Here is a 17,158-nt window from a genome sequence, read left to right as displayed (position 1 = left end):
TGTGTAAGTCAGGCACAAGGCCTATGATTCTTCAGAGAAGGTTAACAAGGACTGAGTACCCAAATCTTGCTGAAATTCAGTAGCAGCTGGGTGCATCAGCTCCTCCTGCTTCTTTGAAAATTGAAAATGTAGTAGATGAGATAGGTTTCCTGTCACACCAAACTGTCCAGCAGAACTTGGGCTAATGTTTTACAGAGAAAAAACCTCCAAGTATTACCACCAAAGGTAGTCAAGTTACCACCTTAGCTTAACAGTATGGGCTGGAATTTGAACCCTAACCATTACACCAGCCTTGGTGAGGCAGCAGCTGATCTGGGCATTCCTTACATTAGTCTTGGTGGGGGGGGGGTTTTGAAAAGAGATTAAAATTAATTGTCTGGAAAAAACAGTGATATAAAACATGCCTTATTTTCCCATAAACTCAGTTCCCCTCTCTCTCCAGTTCTTGTCACAACAGTAAAGTACTTTATACAAGATAAAGTTTCTCAATAAGATCCATCCTGTTGACAGAAGCCATGCAGGAAAAAAAGGATAACAAGGCTAAAATACTTTGTTCCTGATACACTGTATATGAAGGGCAGAACTGAGCTCAAAAACAATAGTGTTTCCTAACAAGATAAAACTGCAACTACTCAAAATTTCCAAAACAGAAAAGGATTGTGACAAAAGAATTTTTTCCCCATGTAACTCATGCTGCTTATTCATATTTCCAAACTGTTACTTATTTCCTAACATTCTGTGGTTAATGCCATATGTATTTTCAGTAACACAGTTCAGAGAAATCCACTTTTTTCTACCAACATTGGTTATCTCTGACAACCAGAACATCACAAAACTGCAAATGCAGGTTTTCATCAGGCTAGAGTCCATTTCTAAATACACAGCCTCCTCTAATGAATGCAAATTTGAGAATGCCTCAAAGGAAAGGATTCAAACTCACATGATCTGAAAAGACTTTCCAGAATGACTCTATGCTGCATACTATGTATTTTTCTAATTTGGAAGTCTTAATTATTTAGGTATGTGCTGTAGTAAGAGTCACAAAGGTTGCAGCATTAGAAGCAAAACAAAATTTACCTGGCAGAGAATAACCTTTACAAGCTTTGTTGACCTATTGCTCCTAACACCTCAACTCCCTTCTCTGGACTGTTTATATTAGTACCAGTGAAGAAGCAAACAGCAATTGTTTCAACAGCCAAAGTTCTTCCTAACTTCTGCAACATCAGAACCCCATAATGTAATATAGAAATAAAAGTGTAAGGAAGCTAGAAAGAGGGTGAATCAGTTGGCAAGATGGACAAATTATGGAACAGAAAACATATTTAGTTTGTATAGCAACTATCCAACCAGTTATGCAACTACTATAGGGTTACTAAAGTATTTACATTTCCCGGATGAGGAAATGCAGATTTTCAGATGTAGGTTGTGCAAGACGTCAGACCAAAAGTAGATAGAAAAATGAAAACGCAACTAAAGCTGAACTAGTTCTTAAGTAGCCACACACATAGCTAGACAAATCCCCAGTGACTAATACATTTCCACATTTGTGAACAAATAAAAGCTGTAAGTAGAAAATACAATCAGGATTTGTCACACTCCCTGGAGGACTTTGGGTCCATAAAGGCAATAAATGCAGAAGTAACTAGCAGATAATATATGGCAATTTAGCTTGTTTTTTACAACTTCACACTTCCTGGATGAACAATATAGGCATGTTTTACAACCCCTTTCAGAGACAGTAACTTGAAGTGGAAATTCCTTATCCTACACACCAGCAGGATTCATTTGAGGTTCATTACACATTATGCTGAAGTGAGATTGTGCAAACACTCTTTAAGCTGAACGTGGCTGAGTAACGCTAGGAACTGGGAGTGTAACAGCAGCACACAGGTGAACTACAAGAAGCCCAGGCATGTTTCTGATATGGCCGTGTTGAACTCAACTATAAAAGAACAAAGAAATCCAGCTGCACATGCTCTTGTTGCTTCAGTAAAGGGAAGTATCAAAAGCTCAGATTTCAGAAAATCTACTCAGCATGGAAAATTATTTGATTGAGGATCCAGCAGCAATCTATTTAATGATACTGTCTTTTCACCAGGGTTTTAAACTTATTTAAAGTACTGAATAAATTACTTCAGACTCTTGAAAATGCTATGTACAGTGTATTATGTTACATTTACATAACTCTAACAACTCATTAATACAGAAATCCAGAGATGATCTGGATTATGATTATTTACCGAGACAGACTATTCTAATAATTAATTTTTAGCATATTTCATGGCATCTCATCAGATACTGAGCACATGGACAAAATACATCTTAAATTACAATCATGTGTGATCTATGAATCGCCAACATTTTTAAATAGTCAGTTTCTCAGATCAATGTGTAAAAAGTGTAAAATTTGTCCTGCACTTATGCTAAATCAGCAAATTCTAGAAGTAGCCAAAAGCTTCAGTATTAAGCGAAATACAAGGAAGAGAATAACTTAAAGAGTTTTTAAGAACAACAGATGAAGGGAATGGTTTGATTTTTTTGTAACTAATGAAGTATCTAATGCTGAATAAAGAAATTGGTGAAGATTTCACATTTGTCTGCCCCACACAATATATAAAGGTAAGAATAGCATTATATAAAGATATACATGAATATAAAACACATATACTACAAACCGCTTACACTCCCTATCTCCCAGTAGCCTTTCCTGTTTTAGTTGTATCATTCAAAAATACCTGTGGAATTGCTGTGTTTTGAAACATCTCTGCATATATAATATCTTAACTCTCAATATGACTGATTTTTTTTTTACAGCCCTAAGGTAGTAGTTTATTGGTATAAATTGCTGTTGTGGAATAATTTCAACCTATAAATAAACCACAATTTCTGTAAGTTTAAGCACATTGTAATCTACAAAACTGCTATAGTGAAAACTCATCGTATGCATATTTATTTCATAATGCTATAATTTTTTTATAATGAAGTAGCTAATCCCAGAATGGCCTGTATCAGTTTGATGATATCTGAAATGTGCTGCTCTTCTCAGAAATCAGATTCCCCCCCCACCGAAGCAAGGCCAGAAATACAACCCCCTCCTATAACCCCCTAAATCTGGTTCTGATGCAAACCTGAAATCAAATCTGATTTAAAGTAATGTGCACAGTATTTATATTCCTTTCAAAAATGAGAGCAACTACAGATCTAGCCATAATAGGATTCTTTTTTGCTGGGATATACTTTTCAGCTATGTTGTAACTTAGAAATTTTACCTGGGGCTACTGTAGTGTTTACATGTCCATGCCAGTAAACATACCATTTTATCCTGAATTTGCAAAGCTGACTGTTATAACAACAAACAGACCTTCTTTCCGCTCTCCAGTATCTTACTTGCAAATAGGGGGGAAAAAAAAATCTGTCAATGAGATAAATATGGAGACACATTATGCTATTTTTACAGTCAGAATACCAATATCCTTTAAATTTCTAGGGTGAAACCATGGTATTATTATTGTCAAAATACTTACAGTGAAAGAGAATAAATAGTATTGCAGTTGGCAAAGGTTAATCATTATAGTAATTTATTGAAAAACATACATACCTCATTATATAGCCAGTTTAATAATCCTATTAAACTAACACACAGAAAGTCACTTGGACATTAAAATAATCAATTTCAAGTCAGGTTAAGGGCTTGATTTTTTGAAATGTCTTTTAATGGAAACTTAGTTTTAGTCTGTCAAAATGTATGAGCTTACAGCTAAAGCGGGGAAGGACTCAGTCATGAAAACACTGACGAAGCAATGATTCAGAAATAACACTCAGCTAATCTGTTCTCTTTACAAGGCTCCTGTTTTGAGACACTTTATCTTCAAAAGGGTTAAAGCAGGAAGAAAACCAGAAAATAATCACCATGGCATATCTCAAGATGTCTGTCCTATGTTCTGACCTTGACGACAGGTCAACTAACACACTTTTGAGTGTGGTCACCCCATGATGGACTGTAAGTGAGTAGAGATGGGAATTTGTTCCGTGGATACACATGACTGCAATGTATTTTGTCATCTTTGTCCCAGAGTACCAGTGCAAATCTGAGTGCAGATGGCAGCTGCGTGACTTTGTCCTTCTCCTTCCTTGTTTTTTTTTTTTTCCTCTTCAAGACAGTTTCCTCATGCCCCAGAGCTTTCACAGTGTTTATGATGCAGCGCTTCCCATGGGACACAGGAGCTTCTAATCAGCAGTCAGAGAAAAGTTGAAAAGGGATTTTATTTTCATTCTAAGTCCTTAATCTTCATCACTTGAAGGACAATGAGCTGCATAATCAAAATTAGGGAACCTGACAGGCAGTTCTCCCCATTTCTTAAACATTTGCTTTGTTGTTTTCTTGTCTTCAAACACAACCACAAAATTTCTAATCTTTAGACAAGGCAGGTCAAGACCTCGGTGAACCATCATATTTCCCCAAGCCTGCAAGTATGAGAAAATTACATTTCAGATAAAATAGACAAGATCATTAGACAGAAATAAATACAGACAACAACATAAAAGTATGAAAATAAGTTGTTCCTCACTTGTCCACAATCTTTACATATAATTTCCCCATTTATCTGGTAATCGGCATGCTTATCTTGCAGTGTCTTATTTTCTCTTGTATGGTAAAGACTTCTGAAAAACAGTCAGACAGCGTGCATCAGAATACATTGGTTATTCAATGCTACATACAGACTTAAACACACAGTGACTACAACTGCTGAAGTCAGATATGAAACATAAAAGGTTGTAAACTCTCTGTTATGCACATTCAGGAGTTGGAGAAAATGCAAGGTCATATTTTGTGCTCCTAAGTAATGGTGAAATACAAGTGCACTCCATGCCTCCTCCTTTTGTAGCATTTCAGGAGCTGCATCCTCCCTCACACATCTTAAAGTAGGAGCAGCAGGCTCTCTGTTGTAATAGGGGATAGATCTAGCTTGTTTTTTTCAGGTGCCATGGAGCTGTCAAAGAAATGATACCTGAAAGTTAGAGGTTTTCTTTTTATTACCTGTAGTCCAACCTTACACCTTAACAGAATCATTTGGTTCTGACTATCCAGAGCTGCAGAGGATGTGCACATTCTTACATCGTTTAGTTTAGGGAATACTTGATCTTCAGGGTTACTATTAGCCTGTGCAGAGGGGCTATAAGAATTATTACCTTGTAGTTTGAATTGACTGATAACATTATGCTGACAAGACAATTTCACAGTAAAAGCAGTTTAATGTTTAGGGCTGCACCTCAGTTTTAATTTTTTCAACATATGGGTACTAATTTCTCATAACTCTTCAAAAAGTCTTTACAAATTATACCAGTGATATGTCTCAAAGAAATGAGAACTAGGGAGGGCAGTAACTTGGTAGGATGGTGTCTGTTACATAATTAACAAAGCATGACTGATCTGTAAGGTACAATACCCATTACAAATTTAATGTAATAAGCAAATGCAATTGAAGTTGAATTAAAACATTTTCTTGGACTCTTAATTTCCATTATAAGTGGGAAAAGAAAGTAACCTCTGCCACCATGGCACTGAAAAGTTAAACACAGTTTAAAATAAATGTTTACCAAACTAGACGGCATCTCTTGCCATAAGGATTAAGCAGGAACAAGAACACTGGGAGAACTAAAAGAGGTGTGTCACCAGTATGAACATCCTCTAAATACACAATTATCAATGCACAGCTCATGGCCAATATGTTGTCTGAGTCATAGCCAAACTCTTATCCTGGATCTGTTACTGGTGTAAGTATGTGGGTAACTGATATTCATCTTTGGTTACAGTTACACTGTGGAATATATACTGTATTAATAAGTGACCTAGTTAATATTACTGCAGAAGCTGTACCTTTTTCCAAAGTTTCAAACTCTGGTCACCTTGAAATCAGGGGTAAGAACCAACATTTCCTTCAAACTCATTAACTGTAAACTCCATAGAGCCTAGGACTTGACAATGTTGGAGTAAGCTTTTTTTTCCTCGCAGGGTCTAGAGGGTTACAGGCCCTCTACAACCCTGCTGAAAAGAAAATCTGTTTCTACCTGAAAAAGTAGTTCATAAACACTTACTGGAAATCTTTCTTCACACTGACATGATGCATGTTTTCAATAACCTGTATGTCTTCTCCAGAACATACCAGCTTGTGGCAATTTTTGCATAGGAATGTTATTAGTGAAGGATTTTTGTTGTATGTCTTGCACTGATCTCTCTTTGCCTTCATTTGTTTTTCCACTATACTTTGCAACTGGAAATTCTGAATCTAGAAATAGATCAGCAAGAGCACTGTAACATTCTGGTGGAATGACAGTAATAGTTTTCTTTTTCAGTTATTTTACTGAATTCACAGACAACATGGCTTCCAGTCAATTTTCCCGACTTATGTGTTTTCCCCCTTACCAATAGAAAAGCAGACTTTTCTAAAGACCCAGAAAACATAGATTATAAACCAAATATTAGCAGAAGGATTCAAGGCCATATGTAGTAACTAATATTATTTTAAGTTTCCCTCCCTTAAGTAGATTTCAAATAGAAAGTATTTCTTACAATATAAATCAGTCTTCTTTAAAGAGAAAGTACAGAGTTGCAGTAAATACCTTATTTAAATACTCTTCCTGCGGCATCTTTTGGACACGCTGAATGGCCTTATACATCATTTTCTCACGGAAAATATTAACATCTTCGCGTTCAACAGCTCCTGAGCCACTCGAAGCCACAAGTGCATAGGTGCTCTCATCAGCTCGAGCTCGACCACGAGCCTACAATTTGCAAGGAATACAACATGAAGAGCACAGTGTTCCCTACAACACTGCACAACATTTTTTCTGAGTTTTGTAATGGAAGACATGTGCTGTTCCTTATGCAGTGTCCCCACAGAGACACTTACCTGTGAAAATAGTACTCAGGAGATTTGTGATTAGCACAATATCTTCAAAGCAGAAACTGTATTTTGCCACCAAAAAATAAGCATGCATTTAAATATTAAATATATAAATATTTGTGTTCACAAATTAAGTGAGAAGATGGACAAACTGGTATTTTGATATGCAATTATCTCTTTTTAGCTGTTGGTGGTACAAATGTCTTTTATATCAACCAGTCTGCTGATCACATTCTCACACCTTTCCTATTAAAAGGGCTTACTGTTTATGTAGAGCTTTAAATGGATGTTACACCATTACACATGGAGGCAAATTTTATATTGCATGCCAACTGAGGATGGCAACTGGAAATGAACATGGTTGCAAGAGCATTTTGTCTTTTAGCATGCAAGTATTTCAAAATGATCTCCAAACCCTAGGTATATGATTTACCATTTGCATATTCCAAACAGAGAAGCACTTTTAAAAATATGCATGCAGTAAACTCATACCTGCACCATAGCAATTTCATTGGTGACGAGGCCATAGCGAATAACGATGTTACATTCTTTGATGTCTAGGCCTTCCTCAGCTACAGTTGTAGCAATAAGTAAATTTACATTTCCACTTCGGAATTTATCAATAACTTCCCTTTGCTCATTCTGTAAATTAGCAAAAATCAGTATATTAGTTTTCAGTATTAGTTTCTGTCACTAGTTTCTTCTAATTAAGAGGCTTAAGGAATTATAGTCAAATCATTTCAGAGTGGAGTGCCAAACATCAAGTGGCTTAACAACTGCATTTAAGCGTCTTTCAAGATCAAAAACAAGGAGTTCCTATTGAATATAATAGGTGTTCAGCACCTTTTTTGAGGGGGGGAGGGAGCAGAAGCCAATCTTAAGGTAACCGAGCTTGGAAGTTTGCAGCCCATTTCATAGACCCTAGGAGTTTTGATAATATAGTTGTTCTATCATTTTCAAATTCTTTAAGTAGTTATTCGGAGGTTCTGGATTTCTACCATTTCAGTAATTTCAGCTTAAAATATAGACTTCAGCACTTCCAAGTCAAGTTCCAAAGCAGTTAAAATTCCCCATAATAAATGGGGACCATAATTTTGGTGATCTGGGGAGCACCAAAAAGCACAGCAATAATATATTTAAAAAATAAAGCATCCAAAACATGGACTTCTGAATTAGCTGGATATTTCAAACAAACTTGAGCAGAGGGACAGAAACTTCCTATTTTCTATATTCAGTTTCAAAATGCAGAGGCTATTGTTTTGTTTGTGCAATGTGGTGCACAGATTAAATAGAAAATTTTCATAGAAAACAAGCAACATTTTGAGGGAACAATTCCTAACTTTATTTGAAACTGAGAGCAGCTGAAGGAAATGGACTCTGCCTGGCAGTAAACCACACCACTTCTGCTTAAATGCTGAAGTGGCAATTTTATGGGGAGTGAAAAGCAGATTAGAAGAGAGGTTTTAGGATACTGAAGCACTTTGTTTTGAAAATTTTTAATTTGGAGGTATAAATCATCAGAGAGATGTTGTGTATGAAGTCAAAACAATGGTATGAGACAGAGTGAACAATTGTGGTATTTTCATTGCGAATTTTGGCAAATTCTCTTTCAATGATTATGTGTCACTGTGAAGCATGCATATAATTGGTATAAGTTGATTAAGCAATGACATCAGAAAAAGACAGGCATAATCAACACCGCAATTTTATTTTTCAATTCGGCAACTAAAATATAATTTGAATTACTGTTGTCCTGATAAGTATAAACTCATTTAACCATCACATTTTTGCTACTGCCATTTTGTTCCTTTTTCTTCCTATGCCTCAGTACAACTTGTGTCCCTTTTGACTATATAGTCCTCTAGGAAATGGCTGCCTGTTACTTGTATTGCCATAGAATCCAAAGCCAAAAAAGCTTGTTTCTTGTGGAAATAAAATTATTCTGACACTATTATTCACCTAACCTGCAGCTTATGAAGGAAAGTTGCTGGCAGGTATGAAACCAGACCTCTGAGCTCCAAACTTCAGTTTGTTGTTCTAGCGCTGAAACAAGCTGTTTTCTTAAATGACGTACAAGATTTTAATGCTGTAGTGCATAGTTCTGTACCTGAGTCATGGGTTTAATTTCACTGTTATGTCCAGCACCAATAAGATAATGGGCCTTAATTCCCACTTCTTCAAATTTTGGGTTATCCTTAATCCACTGGAATAAAGCAAAGGCACTTAGCCGAGTCTTTGTGAAAATAATTCCTCTAGGTTCTTCAGTCTTCGTGAACTCCTCCATTAAAGTGTTTCGCAACTGTATTAGCTTCTCATTTTCATATTCTGGCTTTCTAGCCAACTCTTTCAGCTGTTTCTTTTTTGCTTTAAAAATAGCAGATGTAAATTAAGAGAAAGTAACCATGTAAAATAACAGCTCTAGCAAAAAACCCAAAGTGAAGAGCAGCTTTCTATATAATTCTCCCAGCATGGCTAATTCACATCCAGTTTGAAGAGCTGTGGCATAGCACTTATTTTTCAAGTGAGTTTATATACATTAAAAACACACTAATCAATCAAAATAAATCACCATTAACTTTTTAACACACACGTTGCCTAAATTTCAAGGGGAGAATAAGCAAAAGAAAAAAACTCTCTACACACCAGAAGTGGTACAGAGTTAAGTGCACTATGTTAAAGAGCTAAATCACAGCTTATAGCATTTGCAAAACAGTTTTAAAACAATGGAAAAAGTCTTACAAGGAGACACAGATTAATATACACAGCCCTCAGAGCTGATAATGTTTTTATAAATTTAGACATAAATTGTCCTTGGGGCATTCATTAAAGTAGGAAACCTCACTAGCAACATGCAATGTAATAGACACCAGGATGGGTGCATTGTTATCAGTATCACAGCTTTTAAAGACATTTCTATACACTCAGTGAAATGTTAAATGAATGACTCTCTTTGACAAGCACTATTGACCCCAACCAGGGAGGATTCCTCATGTGTTTCAATTTTTTTAAAAAATTCTAATATTTAAAAGCCTACGCCATTGTCAGATGATCATTCAAACACAGTAATAACACTTTAAGGTGCAGGCCTTGTGTGTTAAGATACTACACTCTGATGTCATTACCCTGTGCAGATTATTGCACTGCACCTTGTCCAATGCAATGGTAGCCAATGTATCACAAAATACTACACCACTTAGGCAGTGGCCTTCTGACTACAGTCTTATTCATATTTTAGAATGTAATCATATACAAATACATAAAAAAAGTAGGTAGCTGTAACAAACTCCCATAATTTCCCTCCTTAGTTAAACCTGCACTAAGGGCTGCAGTGAGTTAATCACCCAAAGATGAACTCCACTCTTAAAAGCTGGAAAGAGAAATTTTAGATTTTCTTCCATTACTCCTGGCACCTTCAGTGGCAAAATCAAAACAAATTGGAATAGAATTTATTTTTCACTATCAGGTAGTTTGCTTTCATTTCCACAGGTAAATGAAGTTCTATCTAGACAACTAAGTTTCATTTTTTAGTTAGTTTAACTTTTTGGTTCTCAGCAACAGCTCAATACTGAAATTCAAAATAAGGGGGCATAAAGAGAGGTATGAAGAGTCATTAAAAAACACAATGACATTATCTAACCTAATCTATTTTTCGAAAAGTTTTTTAACGTTTCCTGAATTTCTTAATGATGGCATTCTAAATTTGTAGTTCATAGGATACATGAAGTTGGGATACATGCTGCAGTACAATCTATTTTCTTTTGCACTGCCCAGGAGCCATAGGCAATGGGAGTAAACTTGTCTACCTCTTCCTCATTGTAAAGGCAGTAAGGGGAAAAAAGAGGCAAAAAAGATTACTGTGTCAAGAACTGAATGAATCCTAGTTCAAAGGTGAATGATCTGAAAAAAAGGCAACTAACTTTGGTGTTTGCAATTTAATCCTCTGTGTAATTCTATTGCTAATTGCTTTTTACCTGAAACTTACTCAGGATCATCACTCCCATCTCTTAGTATATACACAAACAACCTTTGGTAGAAAGGGTTGGTTAAAAACCTGTCATTTCATTACTTTTGTATTCCATTTGCTCAACTTTTTGCCCCTCAGGAGCGTATACTGGAATACATATTCTATGCATCTATCGGAGTGTACTCAGCAACACTTCATTGCAGAAAAGTAGAGAACGGTTTTTACTTACTATCAGCAAAAAGAAAGTGCCCTTGGGCCAAAGCTGAAGAACTTGTACTACATGTTGGGATGTGATCACACTATGATGTTTAATGTACTCCACACTGTATGAACTGGGACATCCAGATACTGTCATAACAAATAACATGGCAATCTCTAGGATGCAATAAGTAATGGACCCATGCAAATCATGTTAATGCATAATCTATGGATTTCAAATATTAAATATCACAATGGATTTCAAACTTACCATGAAATAAAGCTATTAGAAATTCATCTGTTTCATCCTGTTTTGATACTGCTGGTTCATCATCATCATCATCACTCCTTACTGTCTTCTTACTTTTCTCCTCCTTATAAAAGTTATTTAGGTGATTGTACGCATCCACCATTCGGATGGTGTCATTTATCTGGAGAGCATCATTGTATTTCTTCAAGTGTTCTGCACACACACGTTCCTTGCGTTTTTCTTCTTTTGCAGCTAAAAGTGAACAAAAAATACAAAACCATGCCTGTGTATAGAATGACTCAAAGAAATCCAAAGCTGGGATATTTTTGCTATGCAGTTACCTCTTCTCTCTTCTCTAATCACCCACTGTTCATATGGCTGAGTTCCAAACTCAGATTTTGGATGGAGCTGGCAATAGTTTTGAATGTCTGTCATGATCTCAGTAATTCTCTCTCTAAATGGATCCTAGAAATAAATTGATTACCAAAGTAAGCAAGCATCATCTGGCAACAAAAACATTGGCTAGTACTACACTGAGTAATTTTTTTAAAACGTTAAACCTTACATTAAAAAACAAGTAAGGTTGCTAAGTCCATTTAGAGTTATGGAAATAAATAGTTCAGAATATTACAAAAAATACACTGTGAAATTACACTGTATTTTTTTAGTGAATATAATGTCACTCCAATACAAATATTTCAATTATGGTTCAGAAGATCTTTTGACCAGATACCTCAAAAATATAACTTATGTAATTAAAAATTTAGTTCTATTTGACTTTACTGATACTTTTCTATACAGAGGTAAGCAGCAGATAAATACATATTCAAATTAGCACTACGGATCACAATAAACCTATAGAAAAAGAGCATTAGCTGTAAGTTTTTGATACCATACAACACACTTTTAAGGGCAATATAACTTTAACACTCATTTGTTTGAAAAAACATACCCTTCTTTTGTCATCTGCAATCACAGTCTTCTTATATGGTTCCTTCACCTGATTGTTCAGTTGGGAGGCATGCTCTTCAACAGTCATGATTCTACATGCATCAAGATTGGCACAGATCTGGGAGAAAACAAAATGTTATTTCTTTTAACATTTAATGAGTTATTCTACATGAAATGCAACAGAGCTTCTCATTTAGATATTGGGTTTTATATAACTTTATTTTCTTCCTACCAAAATTGGATACAGACACTATCAGCATAAGAAAGGCCAAGTCTTTGAAAAGCATTTGAAAAGCTGAACAAGTTATTTTTAGGCCAGAAGTGATCCTTGCACTCAGAAAAAAACTTGTAGATCAGCCTGCAAAACCGGTATTTTGAGAAGGAAAATATACCATCAATACTTTGGAAGAGTAGATTTTGGAGCACAAAACAAATAAACAAAAACAATGGTGAAATAGAAAAAAAGAAAATAAATGTTAGGGAATAATTATAAAAGTAAGAGCTGGTCATGAGAGTAGAAAATAGTTTGAAATTATCTTTCATGGAACAGGAAGAAAAAGGCAAAATTTCTGTGCTAACTGCACAACTGAACTGGACTTTTCTGCTTTTGATCTCTTCCAAGAAGAAAATATGTACATTTCTGTCACTAAGTCTAAAGTAATAAGGGGAAACCTTAAAATTTTTATGAGCAGAGAAAACAGGAAAGGAAGTCTGGCAGGCAACCTTTTTAATGTCTTCAGCAGTAGTTATCTATTTGAGCTTGCATATTTGGATTACATTTCTTTAGATACAAAATCCAGCATCCTATCATTAAGATTTCAGAGCTGATGAAAAGGAATTCTCTGTTTTTTCCATTGCTAGAAAGTTTTTTGTCTTAAAATACCTCGCAATTCTATCTACTTCAATCAGCATAAAAGCTTTTTGCAGGCCTCACCTATTCAATACTGCAGTCTGTTCTTGTGCAATTTGCTAGTCAGGAGTTTTCACTCGAGTACGGGGCTAAATTCTACTTTTGTATTACTAATGTAAATCTATGGAATTTCAAGTAAAACAGAGGGGTTTTAAATATAGAATTTAACCAATTATCTCCAGTCAGGTGTTTATGCAACTATGCAACACTCCCGTCTCAATGAGTAAGTCTAACAGCTACATTTGTAAGCTACCTGTTGTACCTCACAAGTGGTTTCTGCTGGTTTGAAGTATTGCACTTTGTTTTTCACTTTCTTGGATCCACACAAAAGCCCAGCTTAGTCGCTCTAGAAATACAGATCTAAAATACTGTGATCTGTCTAGGATTTAGGAATACACAGTGAACTCTAATCCATCAGTGGAAAAATAAGACTTTTATTAACTATAAAACCTCACTATTTATGGATTTCTTGCCTCTGATCTTAAGAATTTTTTTCAAGTGAGGCAATCTTTTAAATTCCCTTTTCAGTAATCCTACTTCCCTGTAAAGTAACCTTTATTTGTACATGGATTTCCATTGATTTGTAGTGGGTCAATTTGCTGAAGGGCTGTGAGCTGAACTCCCATGTACACATGAAAAAAACCCCACCAGGTTATATATTTGGAGCCTAACACTGACTTTAAAAGTTTTACTTAACAAGATAATATACCTTTGATGGTTTGCAAGTGTGAGGGCTACTTACTTTCAGAATATGTTCTTCAGCTTTTGAGTAGGATGTTGCACCTCCTACACCAGGTGAGGCTGTAAGTCCCAGAATCTGAGGCTGTGGGATCAGTGGTTTGTTTTCTTTTGCCAGCTTTCTGTTCTTCATCTTTTCTTTTAAGTAACGTCGCATTATATTGTTGTAGACACCTTCCTTTTGAGTGTGATGACACTCATCGATAATGATGAGTGAAAAATCTGGGGAAAAAAAGGACCCCTAAAATTATTAATTTTCTTTCAACTGTAGAATTTATGTGACTAAATCTTCTTGCAGGTAAGGACACTGTTGAAGAGAACCCATCAGTTTGTCTGAGTCCTAACATATTAGGAAATTCGTAGTGCAGGAGGAAGGCATGGATGAAAGCTGTATATATTTAATGGACTTTGCAATCTTTGCTGCAGTCTGATGTGTCAAGTAGTTTTACATTTCACGTAACGTAAAAAGCTTTTCTATTTTTGCAAAACCAATCTGATGGTATAAAGAATTTCAGAGAGGTATTTTTAATAAGCAGTGGTAAGAACATATCATAGTTTAACTCAATCCTATCTTTTATATCCATAACTATCTGACAAACTATTGTTTGTTTCTGAGAAGATACAGAAAATGTTAGAAGCCTTTCAGACATTCTAGAAAGGCCTGTCCTGATCAAAATATACTTCCATTTTATAGCAATGCAGAGATTTCCTCCCTATTCCTGTCCAATTAAAAGATTTGTATTACTTTATGGATGTGTCATTGGAAAGAACAAACAGATGGTGGGAGCAATACCAATCATCTCTCTTTTGTAGCGGAGGAAAGTGATGAAGATTCAGACAGGTATTATGTGCTTTTTAGTCAGATCATATTTACATGCAACAAGTAAAGTACTATACAATAAGGAAAAATTAAGATTATTTTTTGTTCTAAATTTCTCATAAACATAGAAAACATCTATTGGCATATGCAGCCAGTGACATATAATTCAAGGTTGTGATTTGAAAGACTTATGAACATTTCTCTGTTTCTTTAACAGCAAAACTGGTTTACGGAGCTCCAGCTCTTCCTGGAGCTGGCCAATAACTCTCTAATTCGACATTGTTTCCTACAATTGGACAAATGTTTGTGGAAATGACTGTAAAGCAGATTACTGAAATGATCAGGGTGAAACTTCTTTTTTTCCTTTTTTTTTTAACCTGGACAATTTCCATGGTCTTGTTTACACATTAGCATGCTCAAATTTTTGCATCACTACAAATGAGTTTGCAAGAACTGACAGCAGAAGCTGGAAACTAACACAGAGCTAGAACATTCTCAGCTGGCCTTTCTGCCAGAGAATGTATCACGTAACTTCGTCTTTGAAGAACCTAAAGAAAGGTGAAGACTGAACAAGGGAAATTTTATTGAAAGGCTAAACCAAAGCCTACCACTAGGAAAGCAAACCAGTGCTCCACGTCACTGGGGAAATCTGATTGCCTTCACACAGGTGGTTCAGGAAGCCAGTTTGGACTGATATGGTTTCGAACCTAAATTTCTCTTTATTTCTAAGACTTCTACGCACTGCAAAGCTTCAGAAGCAGTGCTGGCAGTTTCTCAGTTATTTTGCCAACATGAAATTACTCCCTTTGATTTTGAACATCATCTCTGTAATGCATATTTCTGTCATTACTCAGGAAGAACCTAACCCACCAGAAGAGATATGCTTCTACTAAGGAAGCGATACACAGCTTTTAGAAAGTCCACACAGTGACTTCAGCCCTTTGTAAAGAAGGTCAACATTGGGTAAAACACAATTAAGAGACTCCCTTCCATTTCACCGAGGCTGGAATTCCATGTTACATGTAGGCAGACCCCCGTGGAAACAGATGAAAAATATATGAACAGAAATTAGGAATAAAAAAACTTATAACTAATTAGGATGGTTCATATAGGCTGTGAGTTAACCAAGGCATAGCTGTAAAAATGGAGCTGGCTCTGTTCAGGCTTGTTTGGCTTTGGTCCTGCTGAACTTACTAGCACAGGTGTAATAGCAAGGAAACACGTCCCTGTTTGCAGGGCCACCACCGTTCTGGAAAAAAATACAGCTCCTTATGAAGGAAACTTTGCAAGGTGTGAAACCCATTCAACAAAACACATTACACAAGCTGGTTGGGACTCAGTCCAGTTCTAATGAGGTCAGCAGTTCCAGTAGAAATGTTCAGGTGCTTCTATATGGCATTCCCAAATGATTCAGGTTTGGGAAGGTTTATTAACTTAGGTGCAGTAGAAAGGAAATGAGTATCAGGAAATCTCTGGTTCTCTGCCTAGGTTAATAAAAAGGCATTCTGAAGGAGGGGAAGCAATTCTTAAAGTACCCAAGTGGCTCTGCAGGAGTTAGTTTGGATCAAGCAGTACTCCAGTCAGCACTAGGCACTGATAGACACAGACTGACCCCTCAGGTTTCTCTGCTGTCTTTGTAACACCCAGATAAGTCCTTCTTTTATCTCAGATCCATTATTTTGAATATCGTAGCTCTCCCCTCAGCTACATCCTCCCCCATCTAAACAAGAGTTGACTGCATGCAGATAGAGGGAGAAGTCAACATCTCACTGAAGAGGGTCACTGTAGCACAAATCCTGGAGCTGATGTCATGGGCTGTTCCATTATTTGTACGTCACTGGCAGATAATTCCATTTCCTGTCTGATCTCCCATAGATATCTGCCACTTTAGTATTCTGGGCAAACAATTATACCTCATCTCATCTTGTATCTTTTGTTTTCTTCAACTTCCTTCATCTGTTGTACGAGACCATTATATCTGCCAAGCCCAGAGAGATAGTTATAAGTAACCGTATCTCTGTACATTAGCAAAACTGTAAGAGTTTAAAGAATAAAACTTTTATAACAGATTGGCTTTTATCTTGTGTTCCATTGTATTTCTCAGACTACCAACTACATCTGAGTTATAATTTTTTTCTCACCCTGTTTATGGCTTCTATGTGATATAACTCAATGCTCTACCAAGCTTGGAAAATGGAACTGATACAGCTGTATTTGCACAAAGTTGTGCTTGAGCTAGATAAAATAGCAAGCACAACAAATATTTAATACAAATGGACTGTAAGAGTCTAATTTGGCTTGAAAAAAACCTGATGCTCATTAACTAAGATCTCTAACTAACTCTCAGCTTGCATTTATAAAACCAGCCAACCGAAAAAACATTAACTACTGTTAATGTGGCACATTTTTATCCTGCAGTTTT

General features: G+C 36.1%; 1 protein-coding gene across 3 annotated transcripts in view; it reads right to left on the bottom strand.

The window, feature by feature from the left end:
* Positions 1–3,561: 3,561 nt before the first annotated feature.
* The window catches only part of IFIH1 (interferon induced with helicase C domain 1), a 29,283-nt gene continuing 15,686 nt past the window's right edge, over positions 3,562–17,158 (bottom strand). For 2 of the 3 annotated variants that reach the window (XM_049827549.1, XM_049827637.1), the window contains 10 exons: positions 13,921–14,138; positions 12,270–12,386; positions 11,659–11,782; positions 11,339–11,569; positions 9,013–9,269; positions 7,398–7,547; positions 6,622–6,783; positions 6,097–6,287; positions 4,569–4,662; positions 3,562–4,464 (listed from right to left, as the gene is read on the bottom strand). In XM_049827549.1, the coding sequence (XP_049683506.1) occupies positions 4,282–4,464; positions 4,569–4,662; positions 6,097–6,287; positions 6,622–6,783; positions 7,398–7,547; positions 9,013–9,269; positions 11,339–11,569; positions 11,659–11,782; positions 12,270–12,386; positions 13,921–14,138 (1,727 nt within the window). In that variant the 3' untranslated portion in view covers positions 3,562–4,281. The remainder of the gene's footprint in view (positions 4,465–4,568; positions 4,663–6,096; positions 6,288–6,621; positions 6,784–7,397; positions 7,548–9,012; positions 9,270–11,338; positions 11,570–11,658; positions 11,783–12,269; positions 12,387–13,920; positions 14,139–17,158) is intronic. The other variant, XR_007509442.1, reaches the window with a different exon arrangement.

Source organism: Accipiter gentilis, chromosome 1 (genome assembly GCF_929443795.1).
Source record: "Accipiter gentilis chromosome 1, bAccGen1.1, whole genome shotgun sequence".
In the NCBI taxonomy this organism is placed as follows: Eukaryota; Metazoa; Chordata; class Aves; order Accipitriformes; family Accipitridae; genus Astur; species Astur gentilis.
The sequence above is the reverse complement of the archived record's forward strand: the minus strand, read 5'-3'. Positions and strand labels throughout refer to the sequence as shown.